This window comes from Strix aluco, chromosome 21, assembly GCF_031877795.1.
Source record: "Strix aluco isolate bStrAlu1 chromosome 21, bStrAlu1.hap1, whole genome shotgun sequence".
Lineage (NCBI taxonomy): Eukaryota > Metazoa > Chordata > Aves > Strigiformes > Strigidae > Strix > Strix aluco.
The window spans coordinates 4,008,130-4,025,777 of record NC_133951.1 but is presented as its reverse complement, the minus strand read 5'-3'; the positions used below and the strand labels follow the sequence as shown (position 1 = coordinate 4,025,777).

The following is a 17,648-nucleotide window of genomic DNA, read 5'->3' as shown; positions in this document are numbered from 1 at the left end:
TCCAGGCTTGAAAATACACTGTGCTTCCCTCTTCTGGGAGGTGAGCTGGCGAGGGAAGAGGGAAAGCTTTCTTCCCTCCTGAGAGGGAGTCATTTGGGCTCTTTTGTAGCAGTGGCTCTGCTGAAATCTGAGGCTGCACGACCAGTACCGTCCAAGGGGTCACCAGGTGCTTCCTCCCCCATGCATGGCACAGCGACCGGCCTTGGTCACTCTTGGCATGCAAAGGAACTTCCCAGGGAGATGTGGCCCTGGCCAGCCACTGGTTTGTTCTCGGAGGAGCCAAGCTGGGGGTCTGAAAGGGCCCGACAGCTAATGCCCTCTGCTCCCTCCCGGTCTTGCAGGGTCGCCTCCCTCTGCAAGACATGTCGTGCTACAGCCCGTGCCTGCCAGCCACCTGCGGCCCAACCCCGCTTGCCAACAGCTGCAACGAGCCCTGCGTCATCCGGTGCGCCGACTCCAGCGTTGCGATCCAGCCCTCGCCAGTGATGGTGACGCTGCCGGGCCCAATCCTCAGCTCCTTCCCTCAGAGCACAGCCGTGGGATCCACCGCGTCGGCTGCCGTGGGGAGCTCCCTCAGCGCTGCCAGTGTGCCCATCGCTTCTGGGGGCTCCCTGGGGCTGGGCGGCTTTGGGTGGTCCGGTCTGGGCCGCGGGCTCTGCGGGCCTCTGGGACGGGGCAATCTCTTATGCTGAAGCCCGTGGATCGCTTGCCCGTGATGGAGCACCAGGGGCCTCGAGGAAAGTCCAGGAGCCAGCCCCGAGGGAGCGGCCTTCCGTCTCTTCCCAAGGAAGCCTCTCTCTTTCCCCCTCTTGCTCTGCTTTACCTTACGCTCCCCATCAAACACCTCCACCTTCCTTCCGTAGCAATGCGTCTAGAGCATACGTGACTGCCAGAGCCTTGAGGGGGAGTTGCACAGGAAGCATGCCTGGCGTGGAGGTTTTCCTTCCGACGGCAGCACTTCTCTGAGCTTTTCTCGGCCTCCAACATGCATTGCTTCAGCTCTCGCCTTTTCCATTTTCCTTTGATTTTCTCATTAAAGACATTGGGCATCACAGTTTTGCTAGAGAGCCGTGTTTCATTCTCCCTTCTTCTCCAGTCCCAACCAGCGGACTGTCCAAGAGAGTTCCTCCCTTGCTACAGCTACGGATTTTTCCATAGCTGCCGGGTTTCGCCCCTGACAGCCTATAACAATGGAGACAAGGCCAGCTTGGCGGGGGGGAGAGCTCTTCAGCTCTTCTGGAAGGAGCCCCATTACTCATCGGCACACCTCGAAAGCCACAGCACAAAGCATGGAGGGAGCCCGAATTTTCTGTTGGATGTCCCTGTGCTGCATTGATTACAGCAGAGACTCAACAGGCTGCTGCATTAATGAGAGGCAGTGGTGGCCCTGGCTGCTTTGTTAGAAAAGCCTTTGTTAAGAACCCAGAAAGCGAATCCCAGGAATTTTTCACATCTGCCTCATGCAGTGCCAGCGCTCTGAGGAAGGAGCTTGGCAGAGCATTGCGTTTCCCAGGCCATTGCTCCCTGCTGCCATGGGCTCCTGACGCGGAGGCAACACTGAATCTGCCAGTCTCTCCTTGTTCAACTATCTCCACAATTACAGGCCCATGGGGTGGGCTGGGGCTGGAGAAACTATTCAGAGTGACCAGGGTGCAAGCGGCTCTGGTGCCAGCCCCCAAGGCTGTGCACTGCTCCCCTTCCTCAAGGACGGGAATTAAGCAGGTGGAGGAGAAAGAGGCTCCCAGGGCCCTGCCTTTGGTGTCCATCCCACGGTGCACAATCCCATGCCCACCTTTCTGTTATCCACCAGGGGCAGCGAGGCTGGCTTCTGCACCATTTCCCCCAGCCCAGGGTCTGACCTTCAATGTACAGAGAGGTGTGGGCTCAGGGGACCAGCGCAGCGGTTTACGCTCTCTGCAGCACCGCAGCTCTGGCAGGTGAAAAGGGGAGTTGTGTGCAGTGGGGACGGTGCCGCTCAGCTCCCTCATCGTTCCTGACTGTTAGCTGTGCTGGGAGAGAAGCAGCCTGTGATGAGAGCCTGGGTGAGCACCAGGGGGAACAGCACAGAGAAGCCACGGCCAAGCCTGAGGCACATGCTCTGTCCTGGTGAAAAGTCCAGCAGTCAAGTGTGAGGGACTCCTGTCCGTAGGAGCTGGTGGTATGCTTCCAGAACGTGAGGGCAAGGTGGCTGGTGACAATTTAGCCTCAAAGTCAGGCTCAACTCCTTTGCGGGCACTGAGCCACGCCTGGGTCACTGTCCCGTGTTCCTTCCCAGGAAGGAGTGTGGAGCTCTGCTCTCCAGACATTTGCTGATGTGAATGCTGGGACCTGTTTCCCAGAGGTCCCCAGAGCTCAGCCCAGCTCTCGGGACAGTGGACCAGTCCCAAGAGGCACAAGCTGGAGGCTGCCTTTTTCTCTCCCATGGCAAACAGTGTAAGAAGGTGTAAGCGTTAGGAGCAGGGGCAGGAGCTGGGGCTGGAGCAGGAACAAGAGCAGCAGGAGCAGGAGCAGCAAGATCAGGAGCAGTGGCAGTGCCAGCGGCAGCAGCGGCAGGAGCAGCAGCAGCATGCGGACGAGGTGGCCGAGTGGTGAAGGCGATGGACTGCTAATCCATTGTGCTCTGCACGCGTGGGTTCGAATCCCATCCTCGTCGGTCAGCCCAACAGTGGCCAAAGTTGCTGAGTGTGAGGAGCTTGATGTGTGCCCCCCAAGCTTCTGTTTTGAGATGAGAGCTGACTGAACAGAAATAGCAAGGTTTTGAAGTGGCTCAGCACGGACACACTTCAACCTCTTCTGTCTCCACATAGGCGAGAGGAACCGGAAGGGATAGAAGGAAGAGCCGGGGAACTCACAGGACCGTCAGCCTCCCCTCAGTCCCTGGGAAGATGATGGAGCAAAACATCCTGGAAGTAGTTTCCAAACCTAGTGTCGTGGTTTAAACCCGGCCGGCAGCCAGGCACCACGCAGCCATTCAGTCACCCTCCCCTGCCCAGGGCACGGGGGAGAGAATTGGAGGGGTAGAAGTAGGGAGACTTGTAGGTTTAATAATTGAAAAAAAAGAGACTACTACTACCGATATTATGAAATACAAACAGGTAATGTGCAATCCGATTGCTCACCACCTGCCAACTGACACCCGGCCCGTCTTGGCTGGGTTCGGCTTGACTGCAGACTTCACTCTCTGCGCTTTTCCCCGCTTCCCACGTGGCGCCCATCACTGCTCACCCTGTCGGCTCCCATGGTCGCAATCCCAAAAGCGAGAGAGAACCCTCCTCCTTCCCAGCGGCCCCTCCTTTACATACTGAGCAAGGCATCACATGATATGGAACACTCCATTTACCGATCCGGGTCCAGCATTCTGGCTGTGCTCCCCCCCAAGCTCAAGAAAAATTAACTCTGTCCCAGCCAAAACCAGGACAGTCTCCACCTCTTATTCCATACCATTTGCATTATGCTCAGGTTCCCAATACGTTCTAAAGTAATCACCATCCCTTTCCCTGGTCCCAGGTGTCTACACACAGATATCACTCTCTTAGTCTATGGGCCATCCTTCCAAAATGTGTACTGAGTTCATTTAGTTCATAACTTTGGGTTCCATTTGTCATGACAGTCTTTTAAGGCTGGAGGGATGAGGCGGATTTGGCTCAGTCAGTGGAGCGCGTGACTTTGGATGTGGCAGGAGGATGGCATGTAGTCTCTGCTACAGTTGGAGCTCACTGTTGATGTGTCTGGCGCGGGCCATGCTCACAGTCTACGTGCGGGTCGATCTCAAGGATGTTGCTGGGCACCAGCTGCTGAAATCTGTCCTGACTCTACCAAAGTTCATCTCTTTTTTTTATTAATGTGATGCCATCAGTTCAGTATGTATCAACCATAGCGATGACGCTATGCAATAACTGGGTTATTCGACAGTTAACATCGTACAGTTCAATTCATTGTCTGTTTTCACATAAAATCCAATCCCCTTGAGGCGCACATCGGACTTCCCCGTCCTTCCACATTAGCCACCGTGTGCACCCAGGTCCTTGGGCAAAACTAATCCCACGCATGGGTTTACCTTTACCCGAAGCAGGAATAACCCAGACTGTCTGCCCCAGCATGTTTTTAATGCGCACTGCAGAGACCTTATCCCCATCTACAGTACGAAGAAGGTTTGACTGAGCAGGGCCAGACTGGTTGGCAGATCCTCTAGTATTGACTAACCAGGTGCATTTCGCTAAGTGCATGTACCAGTGTTTGAAAGTTCCACCACCCATTGTTCTCTGTAGTTTTTAGCAACCCATTGCACCGCTCAGTTTTCCCGGAGGCTGGTGCAGGAGAGGGGCTGTGACACACCCACTCAATGGCATGTTCTTTGGCCTAAGTGTCTATGAGATTATTTTGGAAATGAGTCCCATTATCTGATTCAATTCTCTCTGGGGTGCCATGCCACCACAAGACTTGCTTCTCAAGGCCTAAAATAGCGTTCCGGGCAGTGGCGTGGGGCACAGCACACGTTTACAACCATCCGGTGGCTGCTTCCACCACTGTGAGCACATAGCCTTTGCCATGCTGAGTTTGTGTGAGTGGGATATAATCAATCTGCCAGGCCAACCCGTATTTAGATTTTAACCATCGTCCTCCATGCCAAAGGGGTTTTAACCGTTTGGCTTGCTTGATTGCACACGTCTCACATCCATGGACGGATAACCTGTGCAGTGGTGTCCATGGTTAAGTCCACCTCTCGGTCACGAGTCCATCTATACGTTGCATCCCTTCCCTGAGGGCCTGAGGAGTCATGGGCCTGGTGAGCCATAAATTTTTCATCCTTACGTTGCCCGTCCAGATCCACTTGAGCCACCTTAATCTTAGCAGCTTGATCCACCTGTTGCTCTTTCTGATGTTCTTCAGTGGCCTGGCTCTTGGGTACATGAGCACCTACACGACGTACTTTCACAACCAAGTTCTCTACCCGAGCAGCAATATCTCGTAGTGGGTCTCCAGAAACCCTCAAAGCCTAAGAAAGCTAGCGTTTCCTTTGGTTTGTCTGCGGGGACATAACTGCTATTTTATCAGTCAACTCCATTGGAATCTGACAATGTCCATCTTGCCATTTTATTCCTAAAAACTGAATCTCCTGTGCAGGTCCCTTGATCTTACCCCGCTTTATGACAAAACCAGCTCTCAGAAGGATTTGGACTCTTTTCTCTCCTTTCTCAAAAACTTCTCCTGCTGTATTACCCCATTACAACGATGTCATCAAGGCATCGCAGGTGTTCCAGGGCTTCAACCTCTTCCAGTGCAGGCTGGATCAGTCCACAGCAAATGGCGGGGCTGTGATTCCGCCCCTGGGGCAGCTGACTGGCAGGTGCATTGGACACCCCTCCAGGTGAAAGCAAACTGTGGCCTGCACTATGCTGACAGAGGGATGGAGAAGAATGCTTTAGCAATATCAGTCGTGGCCTATGCTTGGCTGCCTTCAACTCTAGTTCGTATTGAAGCTCTAGCATGTCCGGTATGGCAGCGCTCAGCGGTGGCGTGACTTCGTTCAGGCCACGATAGTCTACTGTCAGTCTCCACTCTCCATTAGACTTTCACACTGGCCCTATGGGGCTGTTAGAGGGGGAGAGAGTCTTGTTGATCACTCCTTGACTCTCTAGGTTATGGACAGGAATTACGGAGTCTCGGCTGGTGCGATATTGTTGTCGGTGCACTGTTGTAGTAGCGATTGGCACCCGTTGTTCTTCAACCCTCAGCAATCCCACAACAGAGGGGTCCTCTGAGAGACCCGGCAACGCAGACAGCTGTTTGACTTCCTCTGTCTCCAAGGCAGCTATACCAAAAGCCCACCGATTGGGTCCTTAAAATACCCTGTCCTGAGATAATCTATACCAAGAATGCATGGAGCTTCTGGGACGGTCACGATGGGGTGCTTTTGCCACTCGTTCGCAGTTAGGCTCACCTCGGCCTCCAACACAGTCAGCTGTTGAGACCCCTCTTGAAATACCAATGGTTTCTGCCCCTTTAAAATGGGATGGCATCAGGGTGCGTTGGGCACCAGTGTCCACTAGAGCCTTATACTGCTGTGGGTGGAATGTGCCAAGCCATCGAATCCACACAGGCCAATAAACTCGATTGTTCCTGTCCTCCACGTGGCTGGAGGTAGGGTCCCTCTAACGTTGGTCATAGTATCCACTATCGACGAATGGGTTAGAGCTGCAGCAGGAGCAGGAACAGGAGCAGCGAGAGCAGGAGCAGCGGCAGAACCAGTGGCAGCAGCAGTGGCAGGAGCAGCAGCAAGAGCAGGACAAGCAGCAGCAGGAGCGGTGGCAGCGGCAGCCAAGTGCTCCAGCAGGGTCAGCTTGAGCTGGTTGCTTAGGACATCGTCCAGCTGGGTTTTGAGTATCTCCAAGGATGGAGACTCCACAACCTCTCTGGGCAACCTGGTCTGCTGTTTGACCCCCCTCATGGTAAGGAAGTGTTTTCTTGCCTTGAGCTGGGACTTCATGTGTTTCAATTTGTGCCCACTCCCACTCGTGCTGCCAGTTGGTACTTCTGAGAAGTGATTATGGCTCCCTCTTCATTCCCTTCCATCAGGTATGGGAAGAATCCCAGCTCTCACAGCCTCCCCTCAAATTTCAGACACACCAAGCCCCTAACCAGTTTTGTGACAAAGCAGGGAAGACCTGTGTGGAGGCAGGAGTAGCCAGCAGCCAGCCATGCCACCAAGAGATGTGCTGTATCGCGTGGTCAGGAGCGACTTGGCAGGGGTCAGAGGACAGGAATGATCCTGCGTGGTTATGAAAGACACAGAGGTGGCCGGAGCCTCTTCCTGCCCACACGACCACCCCTCTCTTACACACACTTGCACTTCTGCCTCTCTGGCCACCTGCCTCCCTTTCCCAATCCCTGGACATCTCCTTGGGATATCTCTTCCCCACGACCATGGACACCTTGATCTCCCCACCCTGCTCTCCTCTGGGTGCACTTCCCAGTACTTTTGCACTTCCAAGGATGCCTTGTGGTTGCTGGAGTTCAGCACCTGTGAGCAGCGTACCTGGACGTGGCTGCATGGAAGCAAGATGCGAGGAGAAGAGCCTGGGGTTTGGCCAAGGGGCTCAGAGCTCAGAATGCTGCTGACCCCACCCCTCTACCCAACCCCCCGCCAGCCTCACGTATCCCTAAGGCCTGGGAGGCAGGTAAAGGGGACCACTGCCGCCATTGACAGCCCAGTTGGGTCTGAATCCAGGGGGAGAGTCTGTGGGAGATGAGAAAGGGGCTGCCTGCTGTGGAGAGGTCAGCTTCTTCATAGGCACCGTAATCTCACCTGCATTCATCTCACCCCAGCCTCAGAGAAGAGAAGCAGAGCAGAACTCTTCCTCATCGACAGGCGAGCTTGGCGGTTTGGAGAGCCCAGAAGGATCCCTTTCTGTTCAGTGGCTGCTGAACCCAGGAGCCCAGCAGAGCTCAGGCTCAGGCTGCCACAGCTCCATGGCCCCTGGCCCAGACATCAGCGAGGCTGAGCATGCCTCCCAGGAGGCACACACACACACAAATCCATGTGTACGACACATATAACACATGGCCGACCACACCGATCAACCCAGGCAGGAACACACAGCACTCAACAGAGGGCACCGAGAGCCTCGTCCAGGTCCCCTTCTGGCTGATCACGATGAAGGACTGTGAGTGGGACAATATTACACACATGTACAACGTGGATCACTCCAGCAGCTGGACTGAGACACCCCGTCCACCCTGTAGCTGGTCCCTGGCTCCGGTGGGCCTGGTGGTGTGGTTTCACTCCAGGCGGCAAGTAAACACCACGCAGCCGCTCACTCACTGCCCGCACCGGTGCGATGGGGGAGGGGATCGGAAGGGTAAAAGTCCTGGGTTGAGATAAAGACAGATTAATAGATAAAGCAAAAGCCGCGCACGCAAGAAGAACAAAGCAAGGAATTCATTCACTCCTTGCATCGACAGGCAGGTATCTGTCTCCAGGAGAGCAGGCCTCCATCATGGTTACTTGGGAAGACAAACGCCATAACTCCAAACATCTCCTCCATTCCTTCTTCTTCCCACAGATTTATGTGCTGAGCGTGACGTCATATGGTATGGAATATCCCTTTGGTCAGTTGGGGTCAGCTGTCCCGGTTGTGACCCCGGCCATCTTTTTGTGCACCCCCAAGCCTACTGGCTGGTGGGCTGGTGTGAGAGGCAGAAAAGGCCTGGACTCTGTGTAAGCACTGCTCAGCAACGACAACAACACCTCTCTATTATCAACACCGTTTTCAGCACAAACCCCAAACGCAGCCCCATACCAGCTACTATGAAGAAAATTACCTCTATCCCCAAACCAGCACACCTTGACACCCTGGTCGTTCTGGCAGCCAGCTCCTCCGGTTCTCTTGGCCCCAGAGACATGCACGCAGACACGAAATGGCCTTATGATGTCTCTGGTGGTTGGCCAGGACCCTCTGGTGCCTCCTGTAGCCAACGCCCTCTGTGACCTCATCCTGAGGGGCACACACCCACACGTGGCTCCCAAGCCGCTTTACCCACTCGCTGCCTCAGCTGGCTTGATACTTGAGAGCAGTCACACACTGACTTGCATACCCTCACATGCTTCACTTGCTGGCAGCACATTATTTCCACTCACCCTGGTCTGTCCAGGTGCCGGCACCCCAGACAAGCAGTGCCGACGACCTCCGGTCCCACTCCAGTGACTGGCACCACTGAGACCGGAACCACGGCCACCTGTGGTTTGGCTCCAGTTGCTGGCCCCTAGACTTCCATACGCACACATGCACACAGATCAGAGAGCCCCTCACCAGGGAAAGTCGCTAGGAATAGAGCTTAAGAAGAAGACAGGACAGGCTGCACCGATCAGAAGCAGGGCACGTCCAGGCAAACATCCTGAACAGCAAGTAGTTCTTGAGGGACAGCCATGTTATCCCATCTTCCCTCTAGTTTCCTCACGTTTCTTCCTCCCAAGACCACCCTGAACCCTCCCTTCTCCCACCTCTGCTTCCTCCCACAAACACGCCATACCGAGTCTCGTGCTGTGCTGTGCTGCTCTTCCCCTGCACTCATCACAGTTTTCCAGTATCTAAAGGCAGCTACAAAGACGACGCACACTCCCTCTTAACAAAGAGCCACACGGAGAGAAGAGGGAGCAAGCGGGAGAGGTTTCGCCTTCATACAAGGAAGACATATTTTACAGTGAGAACAATCATTCACTACAACAACCTCCCCAGGGACGTGGTAGAATTCTGGTGACAGGAGGTTTTCAAGATGCAATTGGACAGGGCGCTAGATAATCTCATCTGGGCTCCCTTTCCTGCAAAAGGTTGGGCTAGATGATCTTTGGGGGTCCCTATCAGTCGGGGCAATTCTATGATTCTGTGGCAATTCCGGCTCCCTTCATGCTTTATGTCGTGGCTTTTGAGGTGTGCCGATGAGTAATGGGGTTCCTTCCAGAAGAGCTGAAGAGCTCTCCCCCCCGCCAAGCTGGCCTTGTCTCCATTGTTATAGGCTGTCAGGGGCGAAACCCGGCAGCTATGGAAAAATCCGTAGCTGTAGCAAGGGAGGAACTCTCTTGGACAGTCCGCTGGTTGGGATTGGAGAAGAAGGGAGAATGAAACACGGCTCTCTAGCAAAGCTGTGATGCCCAATGTCTTTAATGAGAAAATCAAAGGAAAATGGAAAAGGCGAGAGCTGAAGCAATGCATGTTGGAGGCCGAGAAAAGCTCAGAGAAGTGCTGCCGTCGGAAGGAAAACCTCCACGCCAGGCATGCTTCCTGTGCAACTCCCCCTCAAGGCTCTGGCAGTCACGTATGCTCTAGACGCATTGCTACGGAAGGAAGGTGGAGGTGTTTGATGGGGAGCGTAAGGTAAAGCAGAGCAAGAGGGGGAAAGAGAGAGGCTTCCTTGGGAAGAGACGGAAGGCCGCTCCCTCGGGGCTGGCTCCTGGACTTTCCTCGAGGCCCCTGGTGCTCCATCACGGGCAAGCGATCCACGGGCTTCAGCATAAGAGATTGCCCCGTCCCAGAGGCCCGCAGAGCCCGCGGCCCAGACCGGACCACCCAAAGCCGCCCAGCCCCAGGGAGCCCCCAGAAGCGATGGGCACACTGGCAGCGCTGAGGGAGCTCCCCACGGCAGCCGACGCGGTGGATCCCACGGCTGTGCTCTGAGGGAAGGAGCTGAGGATTGGGCCCGGCAGCGTCACCATCACTGGCGAGGGCTGGATCGCAACGCTGGAGTCGGCGCACCGGATGACGCAGGGCTCGTTGCAGCTGTTGGCAAGCGGGGTTGGGCCGCAGGTGGCTGGCAGGCACGGGCTGTAGCACGACATGTCTTGCAGAGGGAGGCGACCCTGCAAGACCGGGAGGGAGCAGAGGGCATTAGCTGTCGGGCCCTTTCAGACCCCCAGCTTGGCTCCTCCGAGAACAAACCAGTGGCTGGCCGCTCAGCGGATAGAGATTTGGGATGGGGTCTGCATTGGGTATTTGCTAGTAATTGAAGGGTGATCCGAGAGGGTCCGTCAAAACATAATGAAGCTTCCCCTGTCCAAGTCAAGCTCCCTCGCAGCCTATACCTCAGCTGGCCTTGCCACGCCCAGGCATGCCTGCCCCATGGAGGCCCTCTGCTACCTCCGGTGACTCCATTACCAAGGGGATGTCTGCAGGCTGTGAGGATATTTCACAACACTCCTTCTGCTCAGCCCTGGAAATTTGGTAGGGAAGGTGCCCCAGAGAGAATCCTCAGTAAGCCCCCTCCCGCCGTGAGGAAATGGATGCCAGGTTTTCCAGACGGGTGGAGCGTAGCCTTGGTGCTGTGGCCTTGGTCAGGGAACGATTTTCTACTGCACACCAAGAGGCTCCCTCTTCCTGGCATCGGGCTCTGTACTTCCTGATCATCCATCAGCCCTTGTACAAGCATCAATTTGTTCACTCAGACAAACGGGTCTCCTTCTCCCTGCCCCCACCCTCAAGACCCCTCGTCTTGTCAGGTCAGGCTCCTCTCACCCACATCTTTCAGGAGGGGACATGTCTGAGTAAAACGCAACAGGGCTCCTGAAGACAGCAGCCACTACGGAAGAAGACGTCTATGGTGGGACTAGCTCTCCTGTGGAAGCTTCTCGTCATGCCAACAGTGCAAAAGGAGCATTGCTGAACTGCGGATACAGCCCTCTCCACAAAATCTGTCCTGCCAACCGAGGAGACAAGAGGCAAAATGAACTGACACTTACCAACTTCAGAGAGCAGGGGAAGGCACGAGGAGACGACAGAGGAGCTGGCAGTTGGGCATGCTTTTATACTGCGGCCCAGAGCCCCAGGGGAGCTGAAAAATGCCACAAACATGAAGCATGTTGAGAAACAGCAATTTGGACTTCTCACACCTATGCTGGTAGATGAAAGACATGCCTCCGTTGCCTGAAATGCGTGCCTCCCTTTTCATCCTGGGTAGCACTGACGTGATTTTGTTGATAGCAATTATGTTTCTTCCCCAGACCAACGCTCCTTTGAGGTCTCGTTCCAGTAGCTGGTGAAGCCTTGCAGCAGATTCAGGCCATGAGTAGGTGATGTACACGTCCTGCCCTTCCTGGGGAACGTGGCCCCACTTAGATAGGAATTTTCCTGTGGGGCACGCCTGAAGGCCACTCAGAAGGGTCTCTCTTTGACGGGTTGACACTGACCCTGAACAACACCAGTGCCTGCCGCCTATGGAGTTGCTCGGAGCCCAGCCAAGCCTCTGCAGGATGGCTGTTCTACTGGGGGACAGAGAATGGAGGAGACTCAGATCCCCAGAGTGTTTGGAAGGTCATGGTCAAACAAGGCCGTCCTGCACTCTGGACCAAAACCCCATTGTGTGCAGGGATGGGGACACGGAGGCCATTGCTGGAGTGGCTCAGGGTACTCGGTGGCAGATGTCTGCTCCCCTCGGGCCTCGGTGATGCACACCATGCAAAGGGGGCCCAGCAGTTCAGCTGTTGTCCTCAGTCAGGAAAGGCCAGTTCTCTGGGAACTGCAGAGCCCTTGCCTTGCCTGCCAGGACTTTACTCATTACTCTCCTGAGGAGAAACAACGGCCCTGGAGAGCGATGAAGGAGCCTGCTGACTCAGGCCTGAAAGCGAGCCATCACCAAGTGGACCTGTTTGCTTCGGCACAGTCTTCCCAAACAACACTCACCTTTGCATCATTGCCTGCTGGCTTGTTCAGGTCACTGACCCAGAGGGTCTGGCTTGTTTTCCCTGGCTCAGGGATGGATTGGCACATTCGGGGCCCTTTAATTGCAAGGTGGCACCAGCAGACCACCTTGGAGTCACCTGTGAGTCACCAAATAGTGCTGAGGCACTGCGAGAGACCTCAGCTCCACCTCGGTGCACATCATCCATGCACTGGCATCAGGGAATCCGGGGGAAATGGATTCAGACCTGCCCAGGACCCTAGGTGCAACCTCGTGTCCACGTTCCTGCAGAAATGCAGCTTTGTGTACAGTGTTGTCATGGCTGTTAGCATCTTGCCCAACCACTTGGTGACTCCTTGAAATCCTGGGTGAAATCCTCCTTGGTGAAATGGCAGCCAAGGGAAGGACAGCACGGACGTGCCCTGACGTTCCCACTCCCAGACGTTTCTGGAGCACGGTCCAAACCGAGGAAAGTTTCCGCCCGTAAGTGTCCAGGGCCTGGGGAGCCTGCTTCTTTGATGGACCGGTGTGACAGACCACCAGACTGAGGCTGCAGCCTCTGAGTGGCAGCAGATGGTGCTCCCTGCTACCCTACGAGACACAGAGGAGACCTTGCCTGTCCGGAGAGGTGTGGCGGGAGCTCAAAGGCCAGGCGTGTGTTGCCAGCCCTGAGAGCTGCCTGGAAAAAGCCTCTGCCTGCCCGTGCTGCTTGGGCAGATGGGCCACGCTCTCACCCGGGCGGCCGTACCATTTGGGGAAAGGGTCTTAGAAGGGGGATGTTGTCTTCTCCTGCAAAACGTTGATGGCTCTGACTCACTTCTGCCGTCGCTTGCAGCAGGGCCATGCTCTGGGGCTGTTGTGCCATCCTGATGGGACGGGAGACCCAGTGCCACAGCTCACAGTGGAAACGTGCTCACTCCGGACAGGCAGAAACAGGTCCCAGCAGTCAGCATGGCACCAGGGTGGGCGGCAGCCACCCGTGCCTCTTCCAGGTGGAACTGGAAGTGCACTGACAAAGCAGCCAGTGATGCTCCCTCCTGAAAGGCTCTGAGGCTCTCTGAGGAAGTTGCGAGGCACTCGGTCCCCAGCGTGTCCTCAGCTGAAGAGCAGGGAAGTGGTTGCCTATATCTTCCAGCCCCCCAAAGCCCTGAGATTGGCCCTCAGAGACGTGGCCCATCCCCACAGAAGGGGCACGGGTTGCCCACAGCAAACTCTGCAGGGGAAGATGCCAGCAGGGACCAGCCCTGAGGGAAACTCCCTGCATGGGACGCCCTGCCCTGTGGCTGCTCTGTTCCCGGCCGGTGCACTAATGGATGAGCGCTCAAACTACTGATGAGCACCAGCAAATGCCAAAGGCCGCGGTGGGTAAGCAGAGAAGTTGGCTACAGCCCTGCTGCTCCCGCCTCTCTGCTCTGCCTTGTGGCAACTGAGAGGTTATGCAAACAGGAGCAGGCACCAGGACAGACACTCTGCTCCTCACGTAGCCTCCTTTGTCACCAGACAGGAGCATGACACAGCCCGTCACAGCTCTGCTACAGCAGGCAGCGAGGGCCATCGCTGGGCTGCTCTCCTCCTTGGCCTGCCATCCTGCCTCCACTGCCAGATGCGGGAAGGCTGGGGAGGCATTCCTCTACCACATGAGGAGCCTGGCATTTGCTGTGCCCAAGCAAAGCTGAGGCAGCAGCAGAGGGCACGTGCATCCACCTGCCACAGCAGGCGCGTGGTAACACCTGAGGGCAGGAAGCGGACAGCACAGGCCCATCCTTGCTCCGCAACATGCCTTCTGCTTTGAACTGCAGCCACAAGAGCACTTGTCCTTTCCAGGGCTGGCAAGGTGACCGAAAGCAAAATGCACCCTCAGTCAAATGCCTATGAGTTTCCTCCTCAGCCCCTGTGACCTTGCGTCCTTGGGGCTGACTACCCACTTTGAGAATGAGAATTCTGAGAAGGAGAAACAGTCACACCGGGCCTTAGCTCATTGCTGAGCCCTCCCATGGCCGTGCAAGGCCTTGTGTTTCTCAGGGTCAGCCTCAGCCCTTCAACAGGAGACCCACGTGAGTGGCCTTCATCACGAGTGCTCCACGCCTGAAGCCCAGACTGAGAGTGGTACTCACGTTCCCCAGCAAGGATGTGCACAACCCACACACAGGGCCTGGAGCTACTGAAACCCTTCCCTGGGAAGTGGCATGGGACCTCAAATGACCGTTGCTTTGAGGAGCCAGCAACTAATGCATCACTGCGCTCTCACCCAATAGGGAAACACAGGCCGGGCCTTTCAGATGAAAGGGACAAGTTCTTCATCTGTGGGCTGTGCTTTGCAAGCCTCAAATTGCTGTTTGTTAACGTGCTTCACAAAGAAGGTGTGTTCCAGGTCTCCCGAGGCGCTGGCTCACCATATAAAAAGCCCGGGCCACTCCAAGCCCTTCCATCCACGTCTCTTCCCTTGCTCTCCACATTGAACCTGGTAAGTCTGAACTCACTGCTTCTCTTCGTGCTGGCAGGATTTCTGTCAACGGGACTGCTTCCCTTCTGTGCGGGGTCCTTCTGATACGTGGTCCAGGCTTGAAAATACACTGTGCTTCCCTCTTCTGGGAGGTGAGCTGGCGAGGGAAGAGGGAAAGCTTTCTTCCCTCCTGAGAGGGAGTCATTTGGGCTCTTTTGTAGCAGTGGCTCTGCTGAAATCTGAGGCTGCACGACCAGTACCGTCCAAGGGGTCACCAGGTGCTTCCTCCCCCATGCATGGCACAGCGACCGGCCTTGGTCACTCTTGGCATGCAAAGGAACTTCCCAGGGAGATGTGGCCCTGGCCAGCCACTGGTTTGTTCTCGGAGGAGCCAAGCTGGGGGTCTGAAAGGGCCCGACAGCTAATGCCCTCTGCTCCCTCCCGGTCTTGCAGGGTCGCCTCCCTCTGCAAGACATGTCGTGCTACAGCCCGTGCCTGCCAGCCACCTGCGGCCCAACCCCGCTTGCCAACAGCTGCAACGAGCCCTGCGTCATCCGGTGCGCCGACTCCAGCGTTGCGATCCAGCCCTCGCCAGTGATGGTGACGCTGCCGGGCCCAATCCTCAGCTCCTTCCCTCAGAGCACAGCCGTGGGATCCACCGCGTCGGCTGCCGTGGGGAGCTCCCTCAGCGCTGCCAGTGTGCCCATCGCTTCTGGGGGCTCCCTGGGGCTGGGCGGCTTTGGGTGGTCCGGTCTGGGCCGCGGGCTCTGCGGGCCTCTGGGACGGGGCAATCTCTTATGCTGAAGCCCGTGGATCGCTTGCCCGTGATGGAGCACCAGGGGCCTCGAGGAAAGTCCAGGAGCCAGCCCCGAGGGAGCGGCCTTCCGTCTCTTCCCAAGGAAGCCTCTCTCTTTCCCCCTCTTGCTCTGCTTTACCTTACGCTCCCCATCAAACACCTCCACCTTCCTTCCGTAGCAATGCGTCTAGAGCATACGTGACTGCCAGAGCCTTGAGGGGGAGTTGCACAGGAAGCATGCCTGGCGTGGAGGTTTTCCTTCCGACGGCAGCACTTCTCTGAGCTTTTCTCGGCCTCCAACATGCATTGCTTCAGCTCTCGCCTTTTCCATTTTCCTTTGATTTTCTCATTAAAGACATTGGGCATCACAGTTTTGCTAGAGAGCCGTGTTTCATTCTCCCTTCTTCTCCAGTCCCAACCAGCGGACTGTCCAAGAGAGTTCCTCCCTTGCTACAGCTACGGATTTTTCCATAGCTGCCGGGTTTCGCCCCTGACAGCCTATAACAATGGAGACAAGGCCAGCTTGGCGGGGGGGAGAGCTCTTCAGCTCTTCTGGAAGGAGCCCCATTACTCATCGGCACACCTCGAAAGCCACAGCACAAAGCATGGAGGGAGCCCGAATTTTCTGTTGGATGTCCCTGTGCTGCATTGATTACAGCAGAGACTCAACAGGCTGCTGCATTAATGAGAGGCAGTGGTGGCCCTGGCTGCTTTGTTAGAAAAGCCTTTGTTAAGAACCCAGAAAGCGAATCCCAGGAATTTTTCACATCTGCCTCATGCAGTGCCAGCGCTCTGAGGAAGGAGCTTGGCAGAGCATTGCGTTTCCCAGGCCATTGCTCCCTGCTGCCATGGGCTCCTGACGCGGAGGCAACACTGAATCTGCCAGTCTCTCCTTGTTCAACTATCTCCACAATTACAGGCCCATGGGGTGGGCTGGGGCTGGAGAAACTATTCAGAGTGACCAGGGTGCAAGCGGCTCTGGTGCCAGCCCCCAAGGCTGTGCACTGCTCCCCTTCCTCAAGGACGGGAATTAAGCAGGTGGAGGAGAAAGAGGCTCCCAGGGCCCTGCCTTTGGTGTCCATCCCACGGTGCACAATCCCATGCCCACCTTTCTGTTATCCACCAGGGGCAGCGAGGCTGGCTTCTGCACCATTTCCCCCAGCCCAGGGTCTGACCTTCAATGTACAGAGAGGTGTGGGCTCAGGGGACCAGCGCAGCGGTTTACGCTCTCTGCAGCACCGCAGCTCTGGCAGGTGAAAAGGGGAGTTGTGTGCAGTGGGGACGGTGCCGCTCAGCTCCCTCATCGTTCCTGACTGTTAGCTGTGCTGGGAGAGAAGCAGCCTGTGATGAGAGCCTGGGTGAGCACCAGGGGGAACAGCACAGAGAAGCCACGGCCAAGCCTGAGGCACATGCTCTGTCCTGGTGAAAAGTCCAGCAGTCAAGTGTGAGGGACTCCTGTCCGTAGGAGCTGGTGGTATGCTTCCAGAACGTGAGGGCAAGGTGGCTGGTGACAATTTAGCCTCAAAGTCAGGCTCAACTCCTTTGCGGGCACTGAGCCACGCCTGGGTCACTGTCCCGTGTTCCTTCCCAGGAAGGAGTGTGGAGCTCTGCTCTCCAGACATTTGCTGATGTGAATGCTGGGACCTGTTTCCCAGAGGTCCCCAGAGCTCAGCCCAGCTCTCGGGACAGTGGACCAGTCCCAAGAGGCACAAGCTGGAGGCTGCCTTTTTCTCTCCCATGGCAAACAGTGTAAGAAGGTGTAAGCGTTAGGAGCAGGGGCAGGAGCTGGGGCTGGAGCAGGAACAAGAGCAGCAGGAGCAGGAGCAGCAAGATCAGGAGCAGTGGCAGTGCCAGCGGCAGCAGCGGCAGGAGCAGCAGCAGCATGCGGACGAGGTGGCCGAGTGGTGAAGGCGATGGACTGCTAATCCATTGTGCTCTGCACGCGTGGGTTCGAATCCCATCCTCGTCGGTCAGCCCAACAGTGGCCAAAGTTGCTGAGTGTGAGGAGCTTGATGTGTGCCCCCCAAGCTTCTGTTTTGAGATGAGAGCTGACTGAACAGAAATAGCAAGGTTTTGAAGTGGCTCAGCACGGACACACTTCAACCTCTTCTGTCTCCACATAGGCGAGAGGAACCGGAAGGGATAGAAGGAAGAGCCGGGGAACTCACAGGACCGTCAGCCTCCCCTCAGTCCCTGGGAAGATGATGGAGCAAAACATCCTGGAAGTAGTTTCCAAACCTA

General features: G+C 56.1%; 3 protein-coding genes and 2 non-coding genes across 5 annotated transcripts; 4 read left to right on the top strand and 1 right to left on the bottom strand.

Annotated features, from left to right (window-relative positions):
* Window positions 1-362: 362 nt before the first annotated feature.
* On the top strand, window positions 363-692 carry LOC141932842 (beta-keratin-related protein). Its single transcript, XM_074846995.1, has one exon. The coding sequence runs from the start codon at window positions 363-365 to the stop codon at window positions 690-692; it is 330 nt and encodes a 109-aa protein (XP_074703096.1).
* Window positions 693-2,571: 1,879 nt separating this feature from the next.
* On the top strand, window positions 2,572-2,653 carry TRNAS-GCU (transfer RNA serine (anticodon GCU)). Its single transcript has one exon. It is a non-coding gene; the product is annotated as a tRNA-Ser (tRNA).
* Window positions 2,654-10,003: 7,350 nt separating this feature from the next.
* LOC141932828 (beta-keratin-related protein) lies at window positions 10,004-10,333 on the bottom strand. Its single transcript, XM_074846970.1, has one exon. The coding sequence runs from the start codon at window positions 10,331-10,333 to the stop codon at window positions 10,004-10,006; it is 330 nt and encodes a 109-aa protein (XP_074703071.1).
* A 4,752-nt stretch (window positions 10,334-15,085) lies between these two features.
* Window positions 15,086-15,415, top strand: LOC141932816 (beta-keratin-related protein). Its single transcript, XM_074846938.1, has one exon. It carries the CDS (start codon window positions 15,086-15,088, stop codon window positions 15,413-15,415), a length of 330 nt encoding a protein of 109 aa, XP_074703039.1.
* Window positions 15,416-17,294: 1,879 nt separating this feature from the next.
* TRNAS-GCU (transfer RNA serine (anticodon GCU)) lies at window positions 17,295-17,376 on the top strand. Its single transcript has one exon. It is a non-coding gene; the product is annotated as a tRNA-Ser (tRNA).
* The last annotated feature ends 272 nt before the right edge of the window (window positions 17,377-17,648 follow it).

Coding starts and splice junctions, on each gene's coding strand:
- LOC141932842 (XM_074846995.1), top strand. CDS start 363: ATGTCGTGCTACAGCCCGTGCCTGCCAGCCACCTGCGGCCCAACCCCG.
- LOC141932828 (XM_074846970.1), bottom strand. CDS start 10,333: ATGTCGTGCTACAGCCCGTGCCTGCCAGCCACCTGCGGCCCAACCCCG.
- LOC141932816 (XM_074846938.1), top strand. CDS start 15,086: ATGTCGTGCTACAGCCCGTGCCTGCCAGCCACCTGCGGCCCAACCCCG.